This window comes from Tursiops truncatus, chromosome 2, assembly GCF_011762595.2.
Source record: "Tursiops truncatus isolate mTurTru1 chromosome 2, mTurTru1.mat.Y, whole genome shotgun sequence".
Classification (NCBI taxonomy): Eukaryota; Metazoa; Chordata; class Mammalia; order Artiodactyla; family Delphinidae; genus Tursiops; species Tursiops truncatus.
In genome coordinates this window covers 84,498,022-84,520,338 of record NC_047035.1, presented here as the reverse complement: position 1 = coordinate 84,520,338, position 22,317 = coordinate 84,498,022, and the positions used below count along the sequence as shown (strand labels likewise).

The 22,317-nt window shown below is 52.8% G+C and overlaps 1 protein-coding gene across 11 annotated transcripts; it reads right to left on the bottom strand.

Annotated features, from left to right (window-relative positions):
• Positions 1–388: 388 nt before the first annotated feature.
• On the bottom strand, positions 389–22,164 carry TYRO3 (TYRO3 protein tyrosine kinase). Of its 11 annotated transcripts, none has more exons than XR_012330062.1 (21): positions 21,784–22,160; positions 19,843–20,026; positions 19,518–19,618; positions 18,573–18,743; positions 17,042–17,128; positions 16,146–16,261; positions 13,223–13,400; positions 12,371–12,516; positions 11,703–11,847; positions 11,178–11,307; positions 10,997–11,097; positions 10,614–10,709; positions 10,192–10,272; positions 9,688–9,780; positions 9,108–9,229; positions 8,594–8,703; positions 8,248–8,407; positions 7,914–8,050; positions 3,151–5,514; positions 2,972–3,064; positions 389–1,870 (listed from the first exon to the last, which is right to left on the bottom strand). XR_012330062.1 is itself a non-coding variant. In XM_073800766.1 (20 exons), the coding sequence occupies exons 1-20, from the start codon at positions 21,917–21,919 to the stop codon at positions 5,509–5,511; spliced, it is 2,463 nt and encodes an 820-aa protein (XP_073656867.1). In that variant the 5' UTR covers positions 21,920–22,164; the 3' UTR covers positions 5,378–5,508. The 11 variants fall into 11 exon arrangements, 5 of the variants coding, with proteins under 5 accessions (XP_033707401.1, XP_033707404.1, XP_073656866.1 ...); XR_012330063.1 differs by having other exon boundaries at positions 389–1,857; XR_012330061.1 differs by having other exon boundaries at positions 2,972–5,514.
• Between the last annotated feature and the right edge of the window lie 153 nt (positions 22,165–22,317).

Below are 22,317 nucleotides of genomic sequence, written 5' to 3'. Positions count from 1 at the left end.
GAAATACAAACCAAAGTTACAATGAAATACCTTTCTCACTTATCAGATATGCAAAACTCGCCTATGGAAGGTAATTTGGCAATATTGACCAAAATTTTAAACGCACATTCCTTTGACTCAGCAATTTCTCTTTTAGGAATTTTCCTATAGCTATATTCATAAGTATGAAGCGATATGCCCCCAAAATTCATTGCAGCACTCTTTGTAATAGCAAAGTACGGGAAACAGATGCATATGTACAGCTCGGGAAAAACCTTCAAATGTAGAGGCTTGTAGGGTATATTAGATTTGAATTACATCTATAAAATTGAAACAATAATTGTACCTACTGCACAGGGTTGTTGTGACGTTTAAATGAATTAAAATACCAAAAGAACTTAGAAAAATATCCAGAATATATACCATTAGCTGTTTACTTACACACATACTGTTAATAAAAAGAACAAGAGGCATAATGGCATGTACGTTACCTACTATTTGTGTAAAAGAAAAATAAGTATTTGGGCAAAATATCCCTTGAAAATTTCACAATTAATCAGTAACTCTGGTTACCTCTGGAGAGAGGAACTGAGGGGCCAGCAGCAAGGCAACTTATTTTCACTGTCTACCTTTGTATACCTGTTAAATTTTTTAACCATGTATATTTGATATCTATTTGAAAAGATAAATTTTTTAAAGTAGAAAAGTATCAATCAGAAACACATAAAGAAAAAGAAATCAAATTTTATAAGACAAATTATGTTCCAATCTTTTCCATTAATGTTATTATGCTGAAATTATATATTGCAGTCATTGAATGATTTTTCAAGCACTGCTGCACACTTTCAAATTATTGATGCAGTGTAGTGCTTGCACCTCAAAGTGTGGTCCTCAGGCCAGCAACATCAGCATCACCTTGGAATTTGTTAGAAATGCAGAATCTCAGGTCCCACCCCACACCTACCGAATCAGAATCTTTATTTTCAACAAGATTCTCAGGTAATTTGACTGTGGCATCTTGTTTGAGGAACGAGGAGCACTGAGCCAGAGGACATAATAAAAAACAAAGATATACAAAACAAAATAAAAACACTGTTCTACTCGTCTCTTCTCTTTGACCCCCACCTCTCCAAATTGTTGTGGCTCTGAAACCGAGCAGGACCCTGTGGGGGCACTCCTGTGTACAAAAGCCTTTTTGTGTCCCCCCATTTCTGGTTTGCAGGAAAAAGGCTTCAGCTTCCTAGGCCTTCCCTGAACTCCAAAGGGCAGATTCAAGCAGTTACTAATTAGGGGAATGAGGGAATGCAGAAACAAAGAAAGGCAGTCAAGAAACAATGGGGCAGGTACCTGGTTCCTTCTCAAGGGATATACATAACTGATACAAATCTCCAAGCCCTTCTACAGGAACTAAGGCCTCCACCCATGTGGAGGATGGTAACTTCAGGCAGAGCACGTGGACCCAGACTGGTTAGAATCAGAACACCACCCTGTTACCTCACCACCAACCAAAGGAAGGTCACACACCCTGCAGCCCTCCCCCACAAATTCTGTCTATAAAAACTCTTCCCTTGGGAATTCCCTGGCAATCCAGTGGTTAGGACTCCACGCTTCCACTGCAGGGGGCACGGGTTTGATCCCTGGTTGGGGAACTAAGATCCCACAAGCCTTGCGGGCACAGCCAAACAAACAGAAACAAACAAACAAAATTCTTCCCCCAAAACTATTGGGGAGTTCGGCCTTTTTGGGCAAGAGCTGCCTGTTCTCCTTGGTGGGTCCTTGCAGTAAACCTTTCTTTGCTCCGAACTTCACCATTTTGGTTTGCTTGGCCTCACTGTGCATCAGGCACATGAACTTGGGTCCGACAACAGCTTGATGATTCTGGAAAACACTGCTGAGTGAAAGAAGGCAAACACAAAATAATCCAACCTACATGATTCTATTTATATGAACTTCAAAACAAACTACACCAATCCATGGTGTTTGAAGTCAGGATAGAGGTTACCTCTGGAGAGGAGAGAGGGGACAGACATGGGGCAGGGCCCATGACTTGCTTCTGGAGTGCTGGTAATATTCTGTTTCTTGACCTGGTTACTGGTTATTTGGATCTGTTTGTGAAAATTCTTAAGAACTGTACACTTCTGATGGGTATACTTTTTTGTATGTGTTTTATACTTCCATAAGAAAGTTTTTAAAAATTCCACTATTATCACCTACCTCAAGCCCCTTGACTGTTGGAGGTGCCAAAGTCCAATGTGCTTGGGGAAAAGAGACTGAGCTGAAAAATTACTTAAACCGATTTAATTACTGATAGGTATCTCCGATTTAAATACATTACTTTGTCACACACACACACACTTATTGGAATTCCTGTGCATTTTTAAAGGTGTCTACTATCGACAAGCATTCACCCAAAAGATGACATGTTCGCAATGAAACTTCAAGGTGCTCTCTGGAGTGGTAGGAGAGTTGCACAGGCTCTGCTCTCTTACTTAGTGGGTTTCAAGCCTGGATCAACAATTCATTAGTTACATAACCTTAGACAAGTTACTTACTCTGCATTTCTGTCCTTTTGGAGGATAATTATATTCCCACTTTATAGGAATATTCCCTGTATTAAATGAGATAACATACTTGAAGCACTAGGCACCGTGCCTGGCACATAATACCAGGAGCCCATTAAGAGCAGACAATTAGGGACTTCCCTGGTGGTCCAATGGTTAAGACTCTGCGTTCCCAAAGCAGGCGGCATGGGTTCAATCCCTGGTCAGGGGACTAGATCCCACATGCTGCGACTAAAAGATCCCACGTGCCTCAACAAAGATCCTGAAGATCCTGCAGATCCCGCAAGTGGCAACGAAGATCCCGCATGCCACAACCAAGCCAAATAAATAAATAAATATTTTAAAAAAGAAAAAAATAGCAGACAATTATTTAAGAGTACAGGACTTCCAAGTCAATAATTCCCAAACATTACCTCACAGATAATGATTACCTGCAGTTAAAGCTAATCACAAGAAGGAAAGATTCTGAAAGCCACTTCCCTGGAAGTTACTTCAGGTCTCACGATCCACATGGGAGCAAGAATCTGGAATGCCAGCAACAGGTTTCTCAGGATATTTGCTTTCAGAAGAACCCGCCCCATTCCACTGCCCTCAGCCAGCAGGGCAATACCTGTGTCCCTCACAGTCTTCCCACACTCCTCGACACAGAGAGTGGCTGTTTCTCATGCCTCCTGCGTCTTGTTCCCATAAGCTTGCTCTGAAAGCTTCTAAAGTTTTCAAATGGAAATACTTGAAAGCAAACTTCATGCTCTTATTTCAAATCCTCAAGAGGCTCAACATTCTCCTTGCCCACTTATTCCCAGTTTCCTGGCTCCAGGTAACATTGTGAAGGTGAGAGCTGTCTCCACACCCAACAGACAGTCTGATAGAGGGTTAGGAGGCAGCCAAAGTAGTCTCTTTGTCTTTGTTCCAAGATAAAGAACTTTTTCAAAACACGTGCATTTTCAAAAGGTCAATGGTGATAGGATTACAGGTATTTGGCATTTAATGACTTTCTGCATTTTCCTAATCATCTATGACTATGTATTATTTTTACTATAAGATTCTTTGGGACCTTGTGTAATTACAAAAGCACTTTGTGCTCAATGAAGAAAACTTAGAAAACACAAAGGAAAAAAATTCCCTTAATCACATCAGGTAAAGATAACAGCTGTGGGGCTTCCCTGGTGGCGCAGTGGTTGAGAGTCGGCCTGCCGATGCAGGGGATGAAGGTTCGTGCCCCGGTCCGGGAGGATCCCGCATGCCACGGAGCGGCTGGGCCCGTGAGCCATGGCCGCTGAGCCTGCGCGTCTGGAGCCTGTGTTCCACGACGGGAGAGGCCACAGCAGTGAGAGGCCCGCGTAAGGCAAAAAATAAAAATAAAAAAATAACAGCTGTGAACATTCTGGCATATGTCTTTCCAAACTTTTCTCTATGCAGAGATGCTTCATTTTTGTGATCTGGGAAAAAAATAAACATTTAAGAGACAAAGTCTTGGGTCTTTAGTCTTCAATTTATTTCTGTTTTTAAACAGCATCTAATGGCTTGGAAAAGTCCCTAACAGCAAGGGCCTGCCCCATGCACTCCCAGAGGCTCCCCCAACCAGGGCTGGGGTCCAGGCTCCAGTAACTCCCCCTCAGCCACACCAGCCATCAAGCCTACTTTCTCTCCATCTCTGGAGACTTGGGACAGAAGAGGGTCTCCAGTTAGAGGGAAAGATGGCACTAAAGGACACTGTGTGGAAGGATTGGGCTCAGACACAGCTGCCTTGGTTAGTCTTAGGATATTTGGGGATTTGGTAGCATGCTCAGACAGACTGCGGGAGGGCTCAAAGAGGGGCTCCTGGGCTCCTCTCTGGCCTCACTCATTCCTGGGCAAGCCTTACAGCAGCCCTTGCTCTTGCCGGGCTCAGTGCATTGCCTTTAGAAGCTGGGCAAATGGTAGCCTGTGTAATTCAGCATGCCTTGCTGTGACCTGGTCAGCTGCACTTTACTCCTGGCCTAGACAGGGTGGGTAACCAGGAAGGTGACGAAGATTCAGCCCTGAGGGTCCCACTGCCTCCCGCTACAGGGTTTGGGACCTGACTGTACCAATCCCTTACCAATTCTCACCTAAAGGGGAATAATACAAGGGCATCTCTTTGGGAGGAGGGGCAAACCTGGGCATTTAAACCCCAAGCACAGGCACAGATGGGCCCCCAGGCCAGAGACGCCTCAATGCATGCACTAAAGCAGCAGGGGCAGCTCAGCTAGGAGGCTAGGGGCCCACAAGGTTGGATCTACCCTCGCCCAACTCCTCTCCGCACCCATGGTAACCATGGAAACATAACCACCCCCTCTGCCAGCTGCCTGGGTTTAGACAACCAGGCCTGGCCCACCTCCACCCAGCCAAGGCCTGAACTGATGCCAGGCCAGCCACAGAGTGGTTGCAGGAAGCACTGGGATTGGGTGATTTGGTCAGTCCAGCCTTCCAGCACAGCTTGGGAGGACTACCACAGGAGCCTCCACACCTTGCTGCCTGGGCTGGGGTCAGGCAGGGCTTAGTCAGCCAGCACAGTGGCCAGCAGAGCCAGCCGCATGGCCCCAGATGCCCTCTGCCTGTGGGCTAACAGCTACTGTGGGGTAGTAGCCCTTGCTGCAGCAGCAGCAGCCTCTGGGACTCATTGACGGGGCTGTCTGGCTGCTGCTCCTCCTGCCCAGGCCGCTCAGCCAGCCCCCCGGGGCTGAGGATGTACCGACAGTCACTGGGGGTGCCCCCCACGGCCCCCAGGCCACTGCCATCCCCAGCCCCGCTGCTGGCCGGGTCCCCGCCAGGCAGCTCCAGGTTGCCTCCCTCGGCAGACTCCTGGGCTCCCTCAAGGTTGATATACAAGGGGTCCTGGCTGGCGGATAGCACAGACAGGCGGCCCAGGACATTCTCCAGCTCCATTCGCAGACATGTGAAGCTCGGGCGCTGCTTGGGGTCGGCGCTCCAGCACTGGTACATGAGCTCATACCTGGGGCAGAGAGAAGGGTGAGGGGACGTAGTGAGGAGCCAGAGAAAGGAGAAGGAGGGTCCTTCTCTCAAAAGCAGAGGCCCTTTAATCATATGAAGCCAGGATTTAGAAAAATGTGATTGAGGGAGTTCTCTGGTGGCCTCGTGGTTAAGATTCTGGGCTTTCACTGCTGTGGCCCCGGTTCAATCCCTGGTCAGGGAATTGAGATCCCACAATCCGAGCAGTGCAGCCAAAAATTAAAAAAAAATTAAAAAAGAAAGAAAAAGAAAATAAAATGTAATTGAACACTGTAATGTATAGGGCTTACTATGTATCTGGCACTCTTCTAAGCATTTTACATTTATTATTAATTCTCCCAATACTGTGAAATAAGTGACCCCTATTTTACCAACGTTCAAACTGAGGCACAGAGAGGTTAAGAACCTTGACTAAGGTCACACAGGTAGAAAGTGATGAAGCTAGGTGGGTCGGGTCCAGAGTCCCTCTTACGCTATTTTGGGAAGGGGTAGTAGGAGTGTTTTTGTCTTGTGGAACACAGCCTGGAGTCAGGGTTATTTTACGGGGGTGATTTGGGAATCCACCCTTTGTCCCAAATCCTCACCTGTTCAGGGGGTCTTAAATCCTCATTGTTCATGAGGATTCTCACCTTCGAGAATCTGAGAAAAGCTTCCAGCCCTTTTCCCCTGGCAGGGACACTTTTTACAATTTCAGGAGCTTTGCAGATTCCCTGAGGTCTTATCCCTGTTCCCAGGGAACGCCTCATGCTGAGAAAAAATAAGTAAGTAAATAAATAACAGGAAAGGATTGAGACCAGATCTAGTAATAGCAAATGCCTGACTTTCTTGCCTGTGCCCACGATAAAAGCCCCAAACACTCCTCCGACTCCAGCCCTCCTAACAGGGGCCTCCAACGATGGGGGGAATCATGCCAGACACTGAATAGGTCGTGGGAATGGTCCAGGCCATGGGTATGTGGCCAGGCTGGAATACGCTGTCAAGGCCATGCCAGGAGCCAACTGGCGCCTGTCCACCAGGCTGCCTGGTGGGAGGCCAGCGCCTGCCCACCCTCTATTGACAACACTAACTCCAGCCCCAGATGACACTGAGCCAGGGCCTGGTCCCCACTGCCCAGCAGAACCTCTGTGGCTCCAGAGGCAGGCTACAGCCACCGGGAGACCTGACCTTTCTGCCCCTGACATGCCTGAGCTCTGCTGAGACGTAGGGCCTGGTTCATGTACTCAAATTGCCCTCTGTCCCACAGTCCAACCTCAGGGCACTTCAAACCCACTGTCCTAGAGAAAGAGGACCCTACCATTCAGGCTGAGCCTTCCTCTGCCTGTCTCCATTCTTGGACCTCTTGAGGTCCAACCCCAGAGCAGGAAATAGGTTTGTGGACTCCTTCCCTCACTAAGACTTGTACTAGTGAAAAGGTTCTCTGGAGGCCCAGGGAAACTCTGGCTTGCACGGGGTGGTAGAATAATACTAGAATAGACAAATCATAGTTGGGTTCATGGTTAACAGGCACATTCTAAAATCACACAGATCTAGATTCAAGTCCCAACTCATTCACTTAATCGCTGTGTGACCTGGGTCATGTTACTTACCCTCTTTAATCCTAGTTCCTCATCTACAAAATGGGAATAATAATAGTCTTTTCCTCATAGGGTTAGAGGAGGATTACCTGAAAGAATGCCTGTAAAGAACCCAGCTAATGTTAGTGATACTGTCTTCTAGTCACAAGGGGCTCATGACTCTCCCCCGTGCAGTGAGTGTATCACCACCCTGCCCCACTCCCAAGGGCTCCGGGCTTCCAGAAAGGAGAGGAGGCAGTACCCTTCTCCCAGGATCTCAGTTTGTTATCTTAGGTCTCTCCACTCCCTCAGAGAGGAGGCCAAGACAAGAAAGGAACACAACCTCCCGCCCCCAGCGCCCCCTCCCTGTCAAGCAAGGAATGTGAGGGAGCAGTAGTTTTTTTCCTGCCCCTGTGCAGCACTCCCTGAGGGGGAGGGAGAGCTCAGCCTTAGGGAAGGAGTGGGGGTGGGGAAGAGGTGACAGGGAAACCTGCACTGTTGCTCAACCCTGCACCTTCTGCCCTTAGGTGGGATTCCTGGTTCTCCCTGGAAACTGGAGAAAACAGAGTGATAGGAAAAGGCTGGAGCAAGAAACATGGGATGGTAAAGGGGGAGAGAAAGAAAACAGGAGCAGTAGATGAAGAGGGAGTTTGGCGTAGAGGTCAGACTTCCCTCTAATGACGAGGACATGTCCACAAAAAAAAAAGAAAAAAAATTAAAGTTTAGTTGCGGATCGGAGCTCCCAGTGGGCCAGCAGCTGTTGCGGCGGCCATGAGCTGAAACCCCAAATACCTGTTTCCTCCCAGAATCCCCTTCCTGGGGCACTCACACGTCCTCCATACACTCCGGAGGCTGTTTCAGGCGGTTCCCGCCGATGAGGTAGTTGTAAATCTCAGCGTTCTCAATGCCAGCATACGGCGTCTGCCCACGAGTCATGATCTCCCACATGGTCACCCCGAAGGCCCACTGGGACAGAATCGAGGTTGGAGGGGAGATGTCACTAGGCTTCCTGAGCCAGGCAGAGTCCCGAGGCAAGCATATCTTGGGTCTCCGGGGCCTCATAATGGGGCAGCCAAAGCCCAGAGAGCAGTGCTAAAGGTCCACCCACGCACTAGTCCGCACTACTGTGTTACCGTCAAGTCTCACTCTGCCGCCCTGCTCACCACGTCACTGTGCACAGTATACAAGTTGTCAGCCAGGCTCTCCAGGGCCAGCCACTTGACGGGCAGTTTGGAGGCACAGCCCTGACGATAGTAGTCCCCACTATAGATCTTCCGGGAGAGTCCAAAGTCGGCCACGCACACTGTCATGTCTTCCGCCAGCCTGTGAGGAGTGTCGGAGGATGGGGTCAGCCTTCTGCCAGGCTGGCAGCCTAAATCCAGAGCATCTTTGTTCTCAAGCCGTCCCCTCACGTAGCAGATACTGTCCCAGGTGGGAGCTGACCATTAGCTAGCTCTTCCTGGCACTGCTTCCTGCCTCCCAACCCCGAGCCCTCCAGAATTCACATACATGCAGTTCCGAGCAGCCAGGTCTCGGTGGATAAAGTTCCGGGAGCTCAGGTACTCCATGCCACAGGCAATGTCCACCATGAACCGAACCAGGGTCTGCAGGGGCAGGTTCTGGTGGGCAGACAGGGCGAGCTCAGGCTAGACCCAGTCAGGGCAGGATGAATGGGATTCCCTGGCCAGAAAGCCTAAAGACTGTCCTCAGATTCACTGAAAGGAAGGGGATGAAGGGGCTTCCCAGTGCAAGGAAGCCTTGGCAAATCTGAGGGAGAGCACCCAAAAGTCAAGACTCCCCCAGTCTGGGGCTCCACGGGACTCTTCTCTCAGGAAGGGGCCTTGCCCAGCCTAAATTCCCAGCAGGGATTTGTGAAGGAGAAGGAAGCCTGTTAGCAAAAAAAGTCAAACTTGGAGCCCACCTTCTCCCAACCAACTCAGTTGGCCCTATCCACCAAGCCAACCTCTCTCCCAGGGTCTTTGTCCCTTTCCAACTCCTGGCTGCTCCCACCCCAGGCACTCACAAAGGGGTTCTCCCCAATCCGGGAGGCGAGCAGGAAGGCGTGCAGGTCCCCGTGCTTCATGAAAGGCAGGATGACCATGGGGGTGGGGAGACGGCCTTTGGCCCTGCTCCGGAGGCTCACCCCTGGGGACAAGGGAGAGTCAGTGGGGCACATAAAGGTCAAGGCAAGGTTCAGGTTCAAGGTCAGGTTCAAGGTCAAGGTCAAGGTTCAGGCATCTGTATGAGACCCTACCTGCTGGGTTCTACCTCTAGCCCTGGTTCTGCTACCTCTTTCCTCATTAAGTTCCACACTGGCCTCGTGACTACCCAGGAGGGACTCTGGCTGCCCCCCCAGTCTCTGGAGCATCTTCTCTGTCCCCTCTTCCTCTGTTTATATGAGCAGCCTTCATGGAACAGGGTCTGCAAACTGAACTCCTTACCTAGAGCCTGATCAGATTTCAGCCAGGCCGCTCCTTGCTCTTTTGGTGTCTGCTTACTCACCAGGCGAAGTCCGAACTTCTCTCCCACAGAACTGCCCTCGCAGTTGGGGGAGCGTAGTTTTAGCCCTATTTTACATTTACCTCCCCCAAGAAGGGGCTCACCAACAAGCTTGGCCACGTGTGGGTGGTCAAACTCCTTCATGCAAGCCGCTTCCCTGAGGAACTCTTCAATGTCGCTTGAGGCAATTATGTCAGCTGGGAGGAAAGGAGGGAGGGAGTGAGGGAAATGTGCCCCCAGTGGGCCCAGGAAACAGTCCGGCCATGAGCAGGAGAAACTCCCACGGGCTGGTGCTATCCAACAATTTCTCCACTCGCTCATGCCTTCCCTTTGGTTTGGAGAGTCAAACGGCTCAACCAACCACAGCTTTAATCACCCCGAGTGAAACCAGAGGACAGTCACTGCTGACAGCAGGGGACAAAGGCTGGGGCACCAATGAGTGTGGGTTTATGCCTGTGAATTATTGACATGGTACAGACAGCATCCCACTTAGTGCTAACTCGTCTTGCAAAGTCTAGGGGCCTAGCAGAGCCTGCTTCAGGATCAGCCACCCCTTTCACCCTCCCAAGTGACGTCCTCACTCCACTCCAGTACTATTCTCCACTCACCTTTCAGCATCTTTACAGCCACTTTCACAAAGGAGCCATCCTCCTGCTTCAACTGGGCCTCCCTCACTGAACCAAACTCTCCTAGGAACCGATCCAAATGATGGTAAGTCCCCTTGGCCTCCTGTCCCCAACCCAGAGCCCTCCCAGGGGACCCCTCATAGGGACACAAAATCATTAGACTCTGGGGCCACTGAAAGAGGCTCCCTCCTTCATAGCAAAGCAAAGTATGCTGGGCTGGGTGTGATGACACCTCATCCCTCCTCGTTCACAGCCTCCATTCCCCCAAACATCCCAAACCCAGGAGTCTACAAGCATATGCCGTTCATAGGAGCTGACCTAAATCCACACCCTCAGAGTGACGGAAGCAACCAAACACACCGGGACATGGCAACTCATGCCAATCCCTGCACAGCCTCACACACCTTTGCCCAACATCCGGCCCAGGGTGAACTGCTGCTCTGGGATGAGTACATCCTCCAGTTTGTCCTTCAGCTCATCACTGATGCCCAAGCTGTCCACTGTGGGGAGGCAGGTGGTGAGAAAGGGGAGGGACCTCTCTGGTTCCAGATCCAAAACCCAGCCTGCCTCCTGCACCCCAGACTCCACCCTCAAAGCAGAGATGAGCTTAGGTGAGCTCTCCCACAGCTGGGCCGGCGATTTCCATGAGGATGGGTCTGTGTCTTTTCCACGGTGTGCTTAGGACTCATCAAGGTTCAGACCTATTGGTCAAATTAATAAGAGGAATGCAGATAGGGGTCCAAGATAACCCACTTTTTCCTCCTATGGCTCCCCACCACTCACTCACGTGTGGCCTCGATGCGCTCGGGCCTTTCCCGATTGAAGGATCGTGCTGCCCGGAAATGAACTGCCGGCTCCCCCCGGGCCATGACACTGTCAAAGGCTTGCCTAAAGGGAAACCCAGGACTTGGAGTCAGCTCCAAGGTCTTCAGTTACCACCTGCCTCTCCCTCTGTGCCCCCGCCTTACCCAAACCGTGTCTCCTTCCGTGTCTTTCGAAGCAGGATGAGGGCCAGGGCAGCAGCCGTCACCAGGGCTGTCAGCACACCCAGGACCACAGGCACCCAGGATGTGCGGCTGTGGGGAGCACCCCGCCGGCCTGTGGGAGACAGGGGCAGGAAGCAGCACGAGCTAGCCTGATTCCAAGGAGGTCCTTTAGAATTTTCCAGTGATGGCCATCTGGCCTGGTCAAGAGGCTCCTCTCACTCAGTAAGGGTCCAGAGTGGAAAGAGGTTCCAAAGGAAGAGCCAAGGGTTCCTACTCTGTCAGTGACAGGCGCTGACTGTTGGAACCTACAGCACGACCAGGGATTTCTATGCTAGCTGGAGGGCAGGGGGAGGAGAAGGAGATACAACCCTGGCCTCAAGTGCTTGACTCTGAGTCTTTGGGCCTCTTCAGAGGGGAGGCACTGCCAGCCTCCTCCCATCAGTGTAGGTTGCCCTTGAAAGCCTCCATCCCCTGCCCCCTTCCCCTTACAGGTCTTGCAGGTCTTACCTGCATGGTCATGAGAAGAGACCACCAGCGGCTGACTCCAGGGCCCACAGCCAACTGCACTGGAGACACACACACGCACAATCAGGTCCTTCTGGGGATCCCAGCCCGTCAGGTTGGCCCTGGTCCCCTCCACTGTCAGCTCACCCTGCAGCCAGGAAAAACCCCCATCGCACACCGAGCCTGAGTAAAAGGCCTCCAGCTGGGGCCTGAAGTCAGAAAAAGGTCTCGCTAGGAACGTGGGAGGTTAGGGACACTGTGGGTTCAGGGGCTGCAGGAACACAACCTGCTGGGAGTCATCACATTCCTGCCGCAGGCTGCAGAGGCCTCTCCTGAACACAAACAAGGCTCAGTCCGAGAATGCAGACGTGGGGGATGGGCGGGAACTGGGGGGTGGGGGAGGATAAGAAGGCTTTATCTGTGTCCTTCCCCAGTTTGTGCAGGAATGCGCTTCCTGCTTTCTTTTCAAAGTGGACACTGGAGGCAATCTTAACAGGAGACATAATCCAATGAAGAGTGCAGCTTGCAGGGGAGGGCGGGAGGGGTAGACTCCCCGGGATGGTAACAGGCCCACCAAGGCCCCCAGGCTCACCAAGGACAGCCCTTCTGAAGCTCAGAAGGCCTCAGAGCCCTGAGGGCCGACTCTAGTAGTCAGCAGAAGCTTTCCTTACCTGGGTTCCGTTGTCTTGAACCCAGGACAGTTTATAGGGTCCCAGAGGGCCTTCTAAAGGACCTTCAGGGATCACTTCTTCCCACTCCAGGATGAGGCCTGAGTCTGTGTGGATGGCATGGAGGTTCTGGGGAGCAGTGGCTGGGGCTGTTCCCAAAAAAAGAAGGTTGCTAAGAGCCCTGCCCTACCCACCACCGCTATCCCATGCAGGTCTTTGGAACCAACTCCAAAGAACCAAATAGCTCAGAGAACGACACATGGGGGAAAAGTCTGCTTCCCAGGTCTGACTGCTCTCACCCATCGCTCTGGGGAGTACGGGTGGGTAATGGCAGGACCCATACCATCCCAGTTAGGCAGGGTATTGCTCTTCATCACCTTGGTTACTGCCTCAGCAACATCCTTCACTCTCCTCTCACAACCCTGCCAGCCTCCTTGCAATTGCTAGGAACTCCAAGCAAGTTTGTGCCATAGGGTCATTGTACTTTGTGCCCTCTTCCTGCAGTGATTTCCCCCAAATATGGCTCTTTCCTTATCATTCAGACCTCAGATCTCTGTATGGGGGTACTCCTGGAGCACCCTGGGGCACTCTTCACCACCATATTACCTGATTTTTCCCACTTTGCTTGTCTGCCCCACCCACTAGAACTAGAGCTGAATGGGAGGGGGACTGGATTTATCTCCAGGTAGCAACAGGCCCTCAGTAAAGTGTTTGCTGACTGATGCATGATCCTCCCTCTCAGGTAGCCCTCTCTCAATCAACGCCATTCAGAACTGGAGCCAACACTACCCCTACTACCCCAGCCCCCGGCCCCATTCATCCATGCCCAGGTACTCTGCTCTGCAAGTCCCTTACCTAGACCCTTTGTCCGAAAGGGCACCCAGTCAGCATATGGAGAAGGCCCCAAGGCATTGGCACAGCGAACCCTGAGGCTATAGTTGGTGGCAGGTGCCAGGTCCCGGAGCAGACAGGTAAAAGGTGGCACAGGGACCACAACAGCCAGGACCTCCCAGCCTCCTGGGGCCTGAGTCACCTACAGAAAAACAGAAAATTAATTATGTGGGACTTCTCTGGTGGCACAGTGGTTAAGAATCTGCCTGCCAATGCAGGGGACGTGGGTTCAATCCCTGGTCCCGGAAGATCTCACATGCCGCAGAACAACTAAGCCCGTGAGCCACAACTACTGAGCCCATGTGCCACAACTACTGAGCCCACATGCCCTAGAGCCCATGCTCCACAAGAGAAGCCACCACAATAAGAAGCCTGCGCACCGCAACGAACAGTAGCCCCCGCTCACCACAACTGGAGAAAGCCCACGTGCAGCAACGAAGACCCAACGCCGCCAAAAATAAATAAATAAAATTTATTTTAAAAAAAGAAAATTAGGGCTTCCCTGGTGGCACAGTGGTTAAGAATCCGCCTGCCAATGCAGGGGACATGGGTTCAAGCCCTGCTCCAGGAAGATCCCACGTGCCACGGAGCAGCTAAGCCCATGAGCCACAACTACTGAGCCTGTGCTCTAGGGCCCGCGTGCCACACTACTGAGCCCGCGTGCCACAACTACTGAAGCCCATGCACCTAGAGCCTGTGCTCCGCAACAAGACAAGCCACCGCAATGAGAAGCCCGCGCACCACAACAAAGAGTAGCCCCCGCTCGCCACAACTAGAGAAAACCCCCGTGCAGCAAAGACCCAATGCAGCCAAAAATAAATAAATAATTTTTTAAAAAAATAAAGGAAATTAATGATGTAAGGCAGGGAGGTTTCTTAGGCATGTGAGATGAGATGGAAGATGGGACAGGTAGGGGGATGGTTGGGGGACTTGAGTTAATGCCTCTTCAAGTCTATCAGCAGAATAGCCAAGACTTGGAAACAACCTAAATGTCCACTGACAGATGAATGGATAAAAAAGATGTGGTACATATATACACAATGGAGTATTACTCAGCCATAAAAAAGAATGAGATAATGCCATTTGCAGCAACATGGATGGACCTAGAGATTATCATACTAAACGAAGTAAGTCAGGAAGAGAAAGACAAATACCATATGATATCATTTATATATGGAATCTAAAATACGACACAAATGAACGTACCTATGAAACAGAAACAGATTCACAGACAGAGAACAGACTTGTGGTTGCCAAGGGGGAGAGTGGAGGAGGAGGGAACGATTGGGAGTTTGGGATTAGCAGATGCAAACTTGTATTATATAGGATGGATAAACAACAAAATCCTACTGTATAGCACAGAGAACTATATTCAGCATCCTGTGATAAATCATAATGGAATATGAAAATATATATATAACTGAGTCACTTTGCTATACAGCAGAAATTAACACAACATTGTAAATCAACTATACTTCAATTAAAAAAGTCTATCAGTAGACACTTGCAACCCACCCCTTCCCACCCGCCACCACACCAGGTTCCATGCCTCCATGTCTTTGCAAACGCTGTTCCCTTTGCTGAGAATAACCTTCCTAGCAAAGTCCAACTCATCCTTTAAGATTCAATGCAAATACCACTCTCTCTGTGAAAGTCTTTCTCAAATACTCGAGAAAATCCATGCCCCTTTCTGTTTGATGCATAATTATGTTAGAGTGGATACCACTCTTTGTAACTGTTTACATGCCAATGCAAACTCTCAGAGCAAAGTAACTGGGAGCCTATGGGCACCATGAACCAGGCCTGCTCCTTACATTTTGGGGACCCAGGGCAAGAGTACAAATGGAGATCCAGTGTACCATATGACTAAATATTTAAACGTTAAAAATCAGCGAAAAGACTATTAAGTAAAACATTTTCTATCTTAATGTATTGACAAACAAAGCTACAAAACAACCTGGAAGATCGGGTTTACATTTATAATTCTCCAAATCCTTGGAGTCCCAAGCCAGAATGTGGTGGCACAAGAAGAGCCAGCCTCCAGCCAAAGGTCTGCAACATGAGGGACATCACGTGCATGGCTGTGGACAGTGCTGCCTGCATACCTACTCCCCCTCAAATGGCTGCCCTTTGAGCTTAGAGGTGCACATACCTTAGCATGATCCATCCTTGGGAGGATGGACCAGGGAGAGGCCCATATAGGCCCCAGAAGCAGACTCAAATTAAGGGGAGAGGGGTGTGTCCTGGTGAGCTGGATGGGAGTGTTCCCTTGGCCCTACGGATTCCCTGCCCAGGGGCAAGGGGTGCAACCAAAGGAGGGCCAGAGTGGGATACTCGAAAGGGTGGAGCCGAGAGCAGGGGCCTTTGTTGCCCAAGAGAACTGCCTAGAACCATGTCAAAGGTGCTCATTAAATACCTTTTGAGTGAACAGACAAGAATGAACAAGCCTGAATTGCCTCATTTTTAGTATCATCTTACCCAGCTTTCCCACTGTCTGGGGCCTAGGACCTCTTCTGGTCCCCCCGTTCTCTTTGGCATGGGTCAGAGGTTGGGGCACAAGAATGCAGGTATCAGATAAGTCAAAGGTTTGGGTTTTCACCCACATAAGAAAAACTCTTCCAGGTATCCCCAATCTGCTCTAGTCATCTGTTTTCCAGCCTGAAGAATGCACAGGTTGAGCCGATCTGCCGTCACTTGATTGCTAGAGCACCCTATGATAAGGGGCAGTGGCCAGGGCTCTTCCTGGTAAGGGAATGTCACCTGAATAGAGCTGGAGACCAAGCCCCATGGGCAAGACTAGGTAAACGTGATACCACTGTCAACAAAGTGCCACCGAGGCAGCCAGAAGGGGCACAGCCAGGAGAGCCTGTCCGCCCTCTCAGCCTACCTGGACCGTACAGGATTGGAGCAGGGCTTGGCCATCGGCACCTGGCGTCCAGGCCACACTAGCATTGCTGCTGGAGAGCTTCGTCACTGTGATGTTGAAGGGGGCTGCAGGCAGTGCTGTGGATGGGGACTTAGAGTCAGTGCCCAGGGAGGATAGAAAAAGAGGGAGAAAGCATGGGAGTCGAGCCTTGAGTTCCTCCCTAGGGTTCCCCCCCAAAAAAACTTAAGATGGCTACTCAGCATGCCCAGGACCACAGTAATACACAAGTCAAGCCACTGGCAGCGAACAGCTGCTTATAACCCGAGAGAGCGCCTAGGCTGTGGAGAGAGGTTACTGCTCCCTGAATCGGGGGCCCTGTCTGACCAAGAAATAGGGTAAGATAATGTGTGTCTGGCGGCAGGGGGCGGGGGGGAGCATGGCACCACGGCCTTGGAAGATACCAGTGAGAGGCAGCTGACCCTGCGGCCACAGCCCATTCCTGCACACACCGGCTCTCTTCCCCTTTCCACCCTGCCCACTGTGCACAGCAGCCCTTTGGGTCTCCTCTATCATCCTGCTAGGCTGTTATCCCCACCCCCATTCCCTCGACAGGGGCTGGCAGAAGCAAGATTGGGCCGGAGCCTTGACCATCTCCTGCTGGCTCCCTCCCTCCTTCCCTCCCAAGGACTCTGCTTCGTGATGGGAAATCTACTGTGACGTCAGGTTTCTATTCTCATCTCAGCCATGGCAGGGTCTCAGGTGCTCCCACTAGGAATGGAGCCATGCCAATTAACCCCTCATCCGTCAGATCCCAGCAGGACCCAGGCGAGCTGGAACAGCAAACAATTCTAACTTCACCCACAGCCTGCTGAGAACGCCCCTGCCTTACCGCCCCTCACCTCCCAGGGTCCTCCTACCTTGAAGACGAACAGTGGCTGGGCGAGAAGAGGCCAGGCCTTTTACGTTGTGAGCTTCACAGGAGAACACAGTGCTCTGGGTCACCCCTGGGGCCAGAAAACCTCAGTCAGCACCGCCCCCCAGCATCAAGTCCCACTCAGTCTGGGATTGGGGATAGTCAGGCTCTGGGTCTGAATATCCTACAATATCCAGCCAAAGGAAAGGTTCCACAGTGTGGGCCTGGATATAAATCCCAGGGCTGGGGCTCTGTTTTCTCATCTCCCAAATGGGAGAATTGTGAGAACCAACTGATGCAACATATGTAAAGTGCACGGCACACAGTAAAGCACTTGAGAAATGTTATACTGCCCCTCCCACCACAATCCCATCTCCCGCGGACAGTACAAAGCTGCCTCCCTTTTCTGGTCACTACTTTATTGCACATTCCAGGGCCCTTCTCTGTTTGCTCTGTGCCATATCATTGTTCTATTTGCAGAGTCGCTGCCTTTCAATAGTTCTCTGCTCCTTATGCATGTGTCTTATCTCCCCAGTTATACTAATTCCTGGGGGGCTGGACCGATGGCTTCTATTTCCTTTGTACTCCCTTGATCTCCCATGGTGCCTAGCACAGTGTGCTGTGCGGAGTGGGAGTTCAGTGAGTGCTTATTCTCAAGCTGGCTACCTGACGGTCCCAACCACGCACATCTGGAGAGACCTGAATCCAACCTCCCTTCTCATCTGCTCCAACCCAGCGCCTCCTGAACAGGATCAGATCCTGCAGTCCACCTCCTTTGAAGATGCATATTCCTAAGGGACTTGGCAGATCAGAGTCCGTCCCTCCCACCTTACAGTACATGAGACTAAGCTCAGACTCCCATCTTTTTCGGCCAGTTCAAGCCTTGACCAGAAACATTAACTTTGTTTCACAGGTTAGCAAGTCTCACAAGTGTGTAAGGTATGTGCCTGAGGATCCTGGGGTCAAGGTGGGTGGGCAGGCGAGGCTGCTTCTGGTCTAACTGTGTGGAGGTGTGGACAGATACAGTTGTTTGGGAAAGGTTTGGAGATTTCTGGAAAAGGCCATTAGAAGAGGAGGCCCCTGTATCTTTGTGCTGGTTTCCCCCTCCCCCTTTTCCTTCCCCCTGCCATTCCCCACTCTGCAGCCTGAGACTCTTCACTTCTGGGCAAGTCTGCCAGACACTCCTCTTAGCTCTGCATGGGCTGGTTCCTGGCTTCTTCCCTTGGGAGGGGTGGGGGGGGATGGGTGCCCCTGGTCCCACACATTAATCTTCCAGGGCCAGCTGTGCACGGCCTAGACTGCTGTGAACGAAGGAAAGAGGCTCCAGCATCTCCTTAGGCACACGCAGCAGGATCACCACTAATCAGCCCACCAGGCCAGCCTAGCACACCTGACTAATGAGCTTAGTAATGGTGGGTGCAGCTCACGTACCCAGGCACTCTGGACACTCACAACCGCAGGCTCAGTGATTTAAGCAGATTTGAACTCTGCCAGCCTCACCACCCCTGCTCAAAGCCCCTCCTGAGGCTGCTCACCTGTTACATTTAAAACGGAAGGAGAGGGAGCAGGTCCCCCAACCTTCGTGCCTCCTCTCCACCAGACAATGGTAACAGGTTCTGGGGGACCCACGGCCTCACAAAACAGTTGGAAAGGGGCATTGGGTGGCACTGCCAGATCTTTTGGCTCCACAGTGAAAAATGGCACACCTAGGGGGAAAAAGGCGGGTGGGGAGTGAGCCTTGCCACCTCTCAGCTTCCGACTGCCCAAGCCACAAGTCTGCTACCATCTGAAGCCCTCTATGCGGAAGGTCCCACGGGCCCTTATGATTGGGTCAACTGCAGAACAGGCATCTGGCTTGAGGGGGGAAGCTTCTCTTCTTTGGCCCCATCAGGGATATTCTTTATGCTGTACCCTTGGGCCTGACAGATTCTCCCTTTTCAGACCTGCTCTAACAGCCCTTCTCAAAGCAAGGGAAGAGGCAGAGGGTGGGGAGTTGGGGGAGGGGCAGTAAGGGAGGGGGAGGGGGCGGGAGCTTTAGCAGAGTTCTGCTGGCAGGCCCCAGATCCCGTTCAGAGCCCTTTGTTACTTTCTTAGTCACTTTGTTTTCCGGGGTTGCACAGCTTTGAGCTCCTGCAGCTGCGGATCCTTCCTCCCCTCCCCCATCCCTCCCCCTCCTGGCCTGGCCACTTGGCAGAACAGGGTCCAGCCCCAGATGGGTGCTTGAGGCTTGTTTGTCAGACAACTGAAACTTGACTGCACCCCATAGATGATGGGTCTTAGTTGCCCCTCTGGCTCTCAAATACCCAGACTCCAGTGGGTATGGTCTTCCATGGCTGCTCCAGGCCTGGAGTCTGGCGCAATCAGGTCCCAGAGGGCAGTGGGGCAGCCCAGCTTCCACTCAGATTTCTTGGGCATAGGGTGGTCACTAGCAGACAGCATCTGCTCCAGGCCAACACGCCCAAGTGGCTCTGCCTCCTCACCTTCTACCGTGAGCCACACTGGCTGGGAGGTCTCGGTTTCACCCCCATCCTCCACCTGGCACCAGTACCGGCCCGCATCAGAGCGCTCCACTGACTTCAGGCTGTGGAAACAGGACACCAGGTCTCCCAGGGTCAAGGAGGGCAGCTCTGCTGGGCAGATTCAATGGGTTCAGCCTGCCCCCACTTCTAGAAGTCTCCGCAGGTTGCCGAATAAAAAAACCACAGACTTCTGGGCATCAGCATTGCCCCCAGCTCCCAAACCCCATGGAAAGAGCACAACGTGTCCCCAGGCTGGCATCCCACACCTTCCCCCACGGTCCTGCACCTGAGGAAGCCAATCCAGTGCTGCTCACTGACTGGGATGTACACCTGATCCACGCTCTGGACCACAGCCCCGTCCTTCACCCACTGTATCTCAGGCTCCTCCATCCCCTCCACGCTGCAGTTGAGCTTCACCGGCTGCCCCTGAGACACTGTCAGCTTCACTGGGGCTCCCATGAGCTTCAGGCCTGAGAGGTGGGAAGGAGAATGTGTCATTCTGCTTGAGAGGGATCCTGTCTCGAGAAATATCCCCCATCCTACTCCAAAACCTAGGTTCTGTGTCAGGGGGCTCATTATCAGCCAATGGCCAAGGAAGCAGAGGCAGGACAGTGTGGGAGGGAAGGTAGCCTGGACCCGGGCTGGGGGAAGGAGCATGACAAGCTCTCCAGGCACCATTTCTGCCACTGCCAAGTTCCTGCCAGCTGTAAGGAAGTGACTTCTTCCCCGTACCTCCCTGCTGGGCAATGTTAAGTCAGGCCCAACCACCAAAAGGAAAGCAAGCCAGGCTGCAACAGTGGGGCGCTTTCATACACCTGGGGTAGGTACTGCCCTGGGAACCACTGCTGCACCCAGTCAGTGCAACAGGCAGCCAGCTCTCCACCCAAGGTGTCAGCCTAGGCCCTGCACTGCTGCTGGCATCCCCCTGCACCCTACCCTAGCAAATGTAAGGAGGCTGAGGAAGGGAAGGAGGGGGTGCTCCCCTGAAGTGGAGAACATATGGCTGCAAAACCACGTCAGAAAACACATGGCAGCCTTCCTGGCAGCCAGCCGCTCTATTAATACCTGAATGGGTGCAGGGGCAGGCGCTGGGAAGGTAGGAGGTAGAAGGGAGGGGAGGGGCCCTGAACAGGGAGCCCGAAACCCCTGAGCTACTCTCACACCAACAGGGGCACTACCCTCTGAACACATACACACACACACACACACACACACACACACACACACACACACACCCTCAGAGAGCGGCAGGTGAACTATCAACATAGCTGAAATCCAGTTCTGCTTCTTCCTGCCCTTTGCTGTGTGACGCAAGGCAAATCCTGAGCGCTCTGATCCTAAGATACATACACCCTTCCACTTGTAAATACTTGTCACTCTTTCCCTTCCCTTCCCTGAGACGCTGATAAGGCAGGGAGTGCTGTCTGAAAAGAAGGTGCCTGCTGGGTGGCTGCTGCTCTGCCCTGTGTCTCTTCCTACTCCCTTCACCCTCTCAGGACCAGCCACAGCGCAAGGAGGGGTAGCCTTACACCCCATACATGCCCAGCAGTCCCAGGGGTGTGTAGTGTGAACTTGGGGATCCCGGTGCTGCAAGAAGCACTCCTGCCATTGGCAAATGCCTCATGGCTATGTGGGAACACAAGGCTGAGCAAAGATCAGCAACCCTGCCCCAGACCATCCTCTCCAACACGCCCAGTTTCAGGAAGCTCGGAAAAGGCACCGCGACTAGAGTACGCCCAGGTGTTTTCTGTGACTGGGCGCTCTCGAAGCCCCTGTACCTACATGATGTAGGGGTGCCGGTGGGTGCTCAGTCCCAGCCCCTGTGGCTTCAGAGTGGGACCTTCGTTTGTGTGGGGCGGGTAGATGTGGTCCCCAGGACTGGGAGGGGAGAGCAAACAGCTAGGAGCGTCGAGGCGGGAAACGCCAATCCCAAACACCCCCCGCTGACCACTCGGCCCGCAGCCCCGCTCCTTTCCTTACAACCCCGCCAGATGAGCCCGGACGCGAGAAAGTTGGGGGTGGGGGCCGCGACCCGAGATCCCGCGGCGAACGCACCGCTGAGCCCCCTCCCCCCTCCCGAGCCTCGGCCTTCCAGCTTGGAGCCCCCCACCCAATTCTCCGGCCCGCCCAGGCCCGGGGCTCGCTCGGCTGCCGTCCCCGGGCTCCGACCCCGACCGCGCCCTTCCGCAGCCCCCCGCTTTCCGCCGCCCCCCGGGCCAGCCCCTACCTGCGGCCGCGGGCTCGGGGAGCAGCAGAGCGGTTAGACCCGCCAGCAGCAGCAGCAGCGGCGACGGCGACGGCGGCGGCGGCGGCGGCGGCAGCGGCGGGAGCCCCGACCGCCCCATGCTCCGCCTCAGCGCCATCGGCGGCGACCCCGCACCATGCCGGGCCCGGCCCGCGAGCGACCAGGGAGGAGGGACTGGAGGAGGAGGAGGGAGTGGAGGAGGAGGAGGGAGTGGAGGAGGAGGGAGTGGAGGAGGAGGGAGAAGAAGGAGGAGGAGGAGGAGGGAGGAGGGCCGAGGGAGGGGCGGGGGCCGGCCCGAGGGGCGGCGCTGCGGCCCGCACTCCGAGACCCGCACCCGCTGCGAGTCGCCGCGGCGGCCGTCAGCCGCGCGGGGTCCCGAGGCCGCTTTTGGGCCACCGCGCTCCTTCCACAGCCGTCGCCGCCGTCGCCGCCGCCGCTGATTCATGTTCTTCTCGGAGCCGCCGCCTCCTCCCCGGCCGGCCCGCCCGCCGGCAGCCGGAGCTCGTACCGCCCCCC

Bases quoted from the DNA above. Each gene is read 5' to 3' on its own strand.
- TYRO3 (XM_033851510.2), bottom strand. From the start codon at position 21,919: ATGGCGCTGAGGCGGAGCATGGGGCGGTCGGGGCTCCCGCCGCTGCCG. The intron at 13,401-16,145 runs GTAGGCTGAGAG...GTTTTTCTGTAG, and splicing joins TCCAATCCTGTACGGTCCAG to GTGACTCAGGCCCCAGGAGG. The intron at 11,098-11,177 runs GTAAGGCGGGGG...GTTTCCCTTTAG, and splicing joins CGGAAGGAGACACGGTTTGG to GCAAGCCTTTGACAGTGTCA.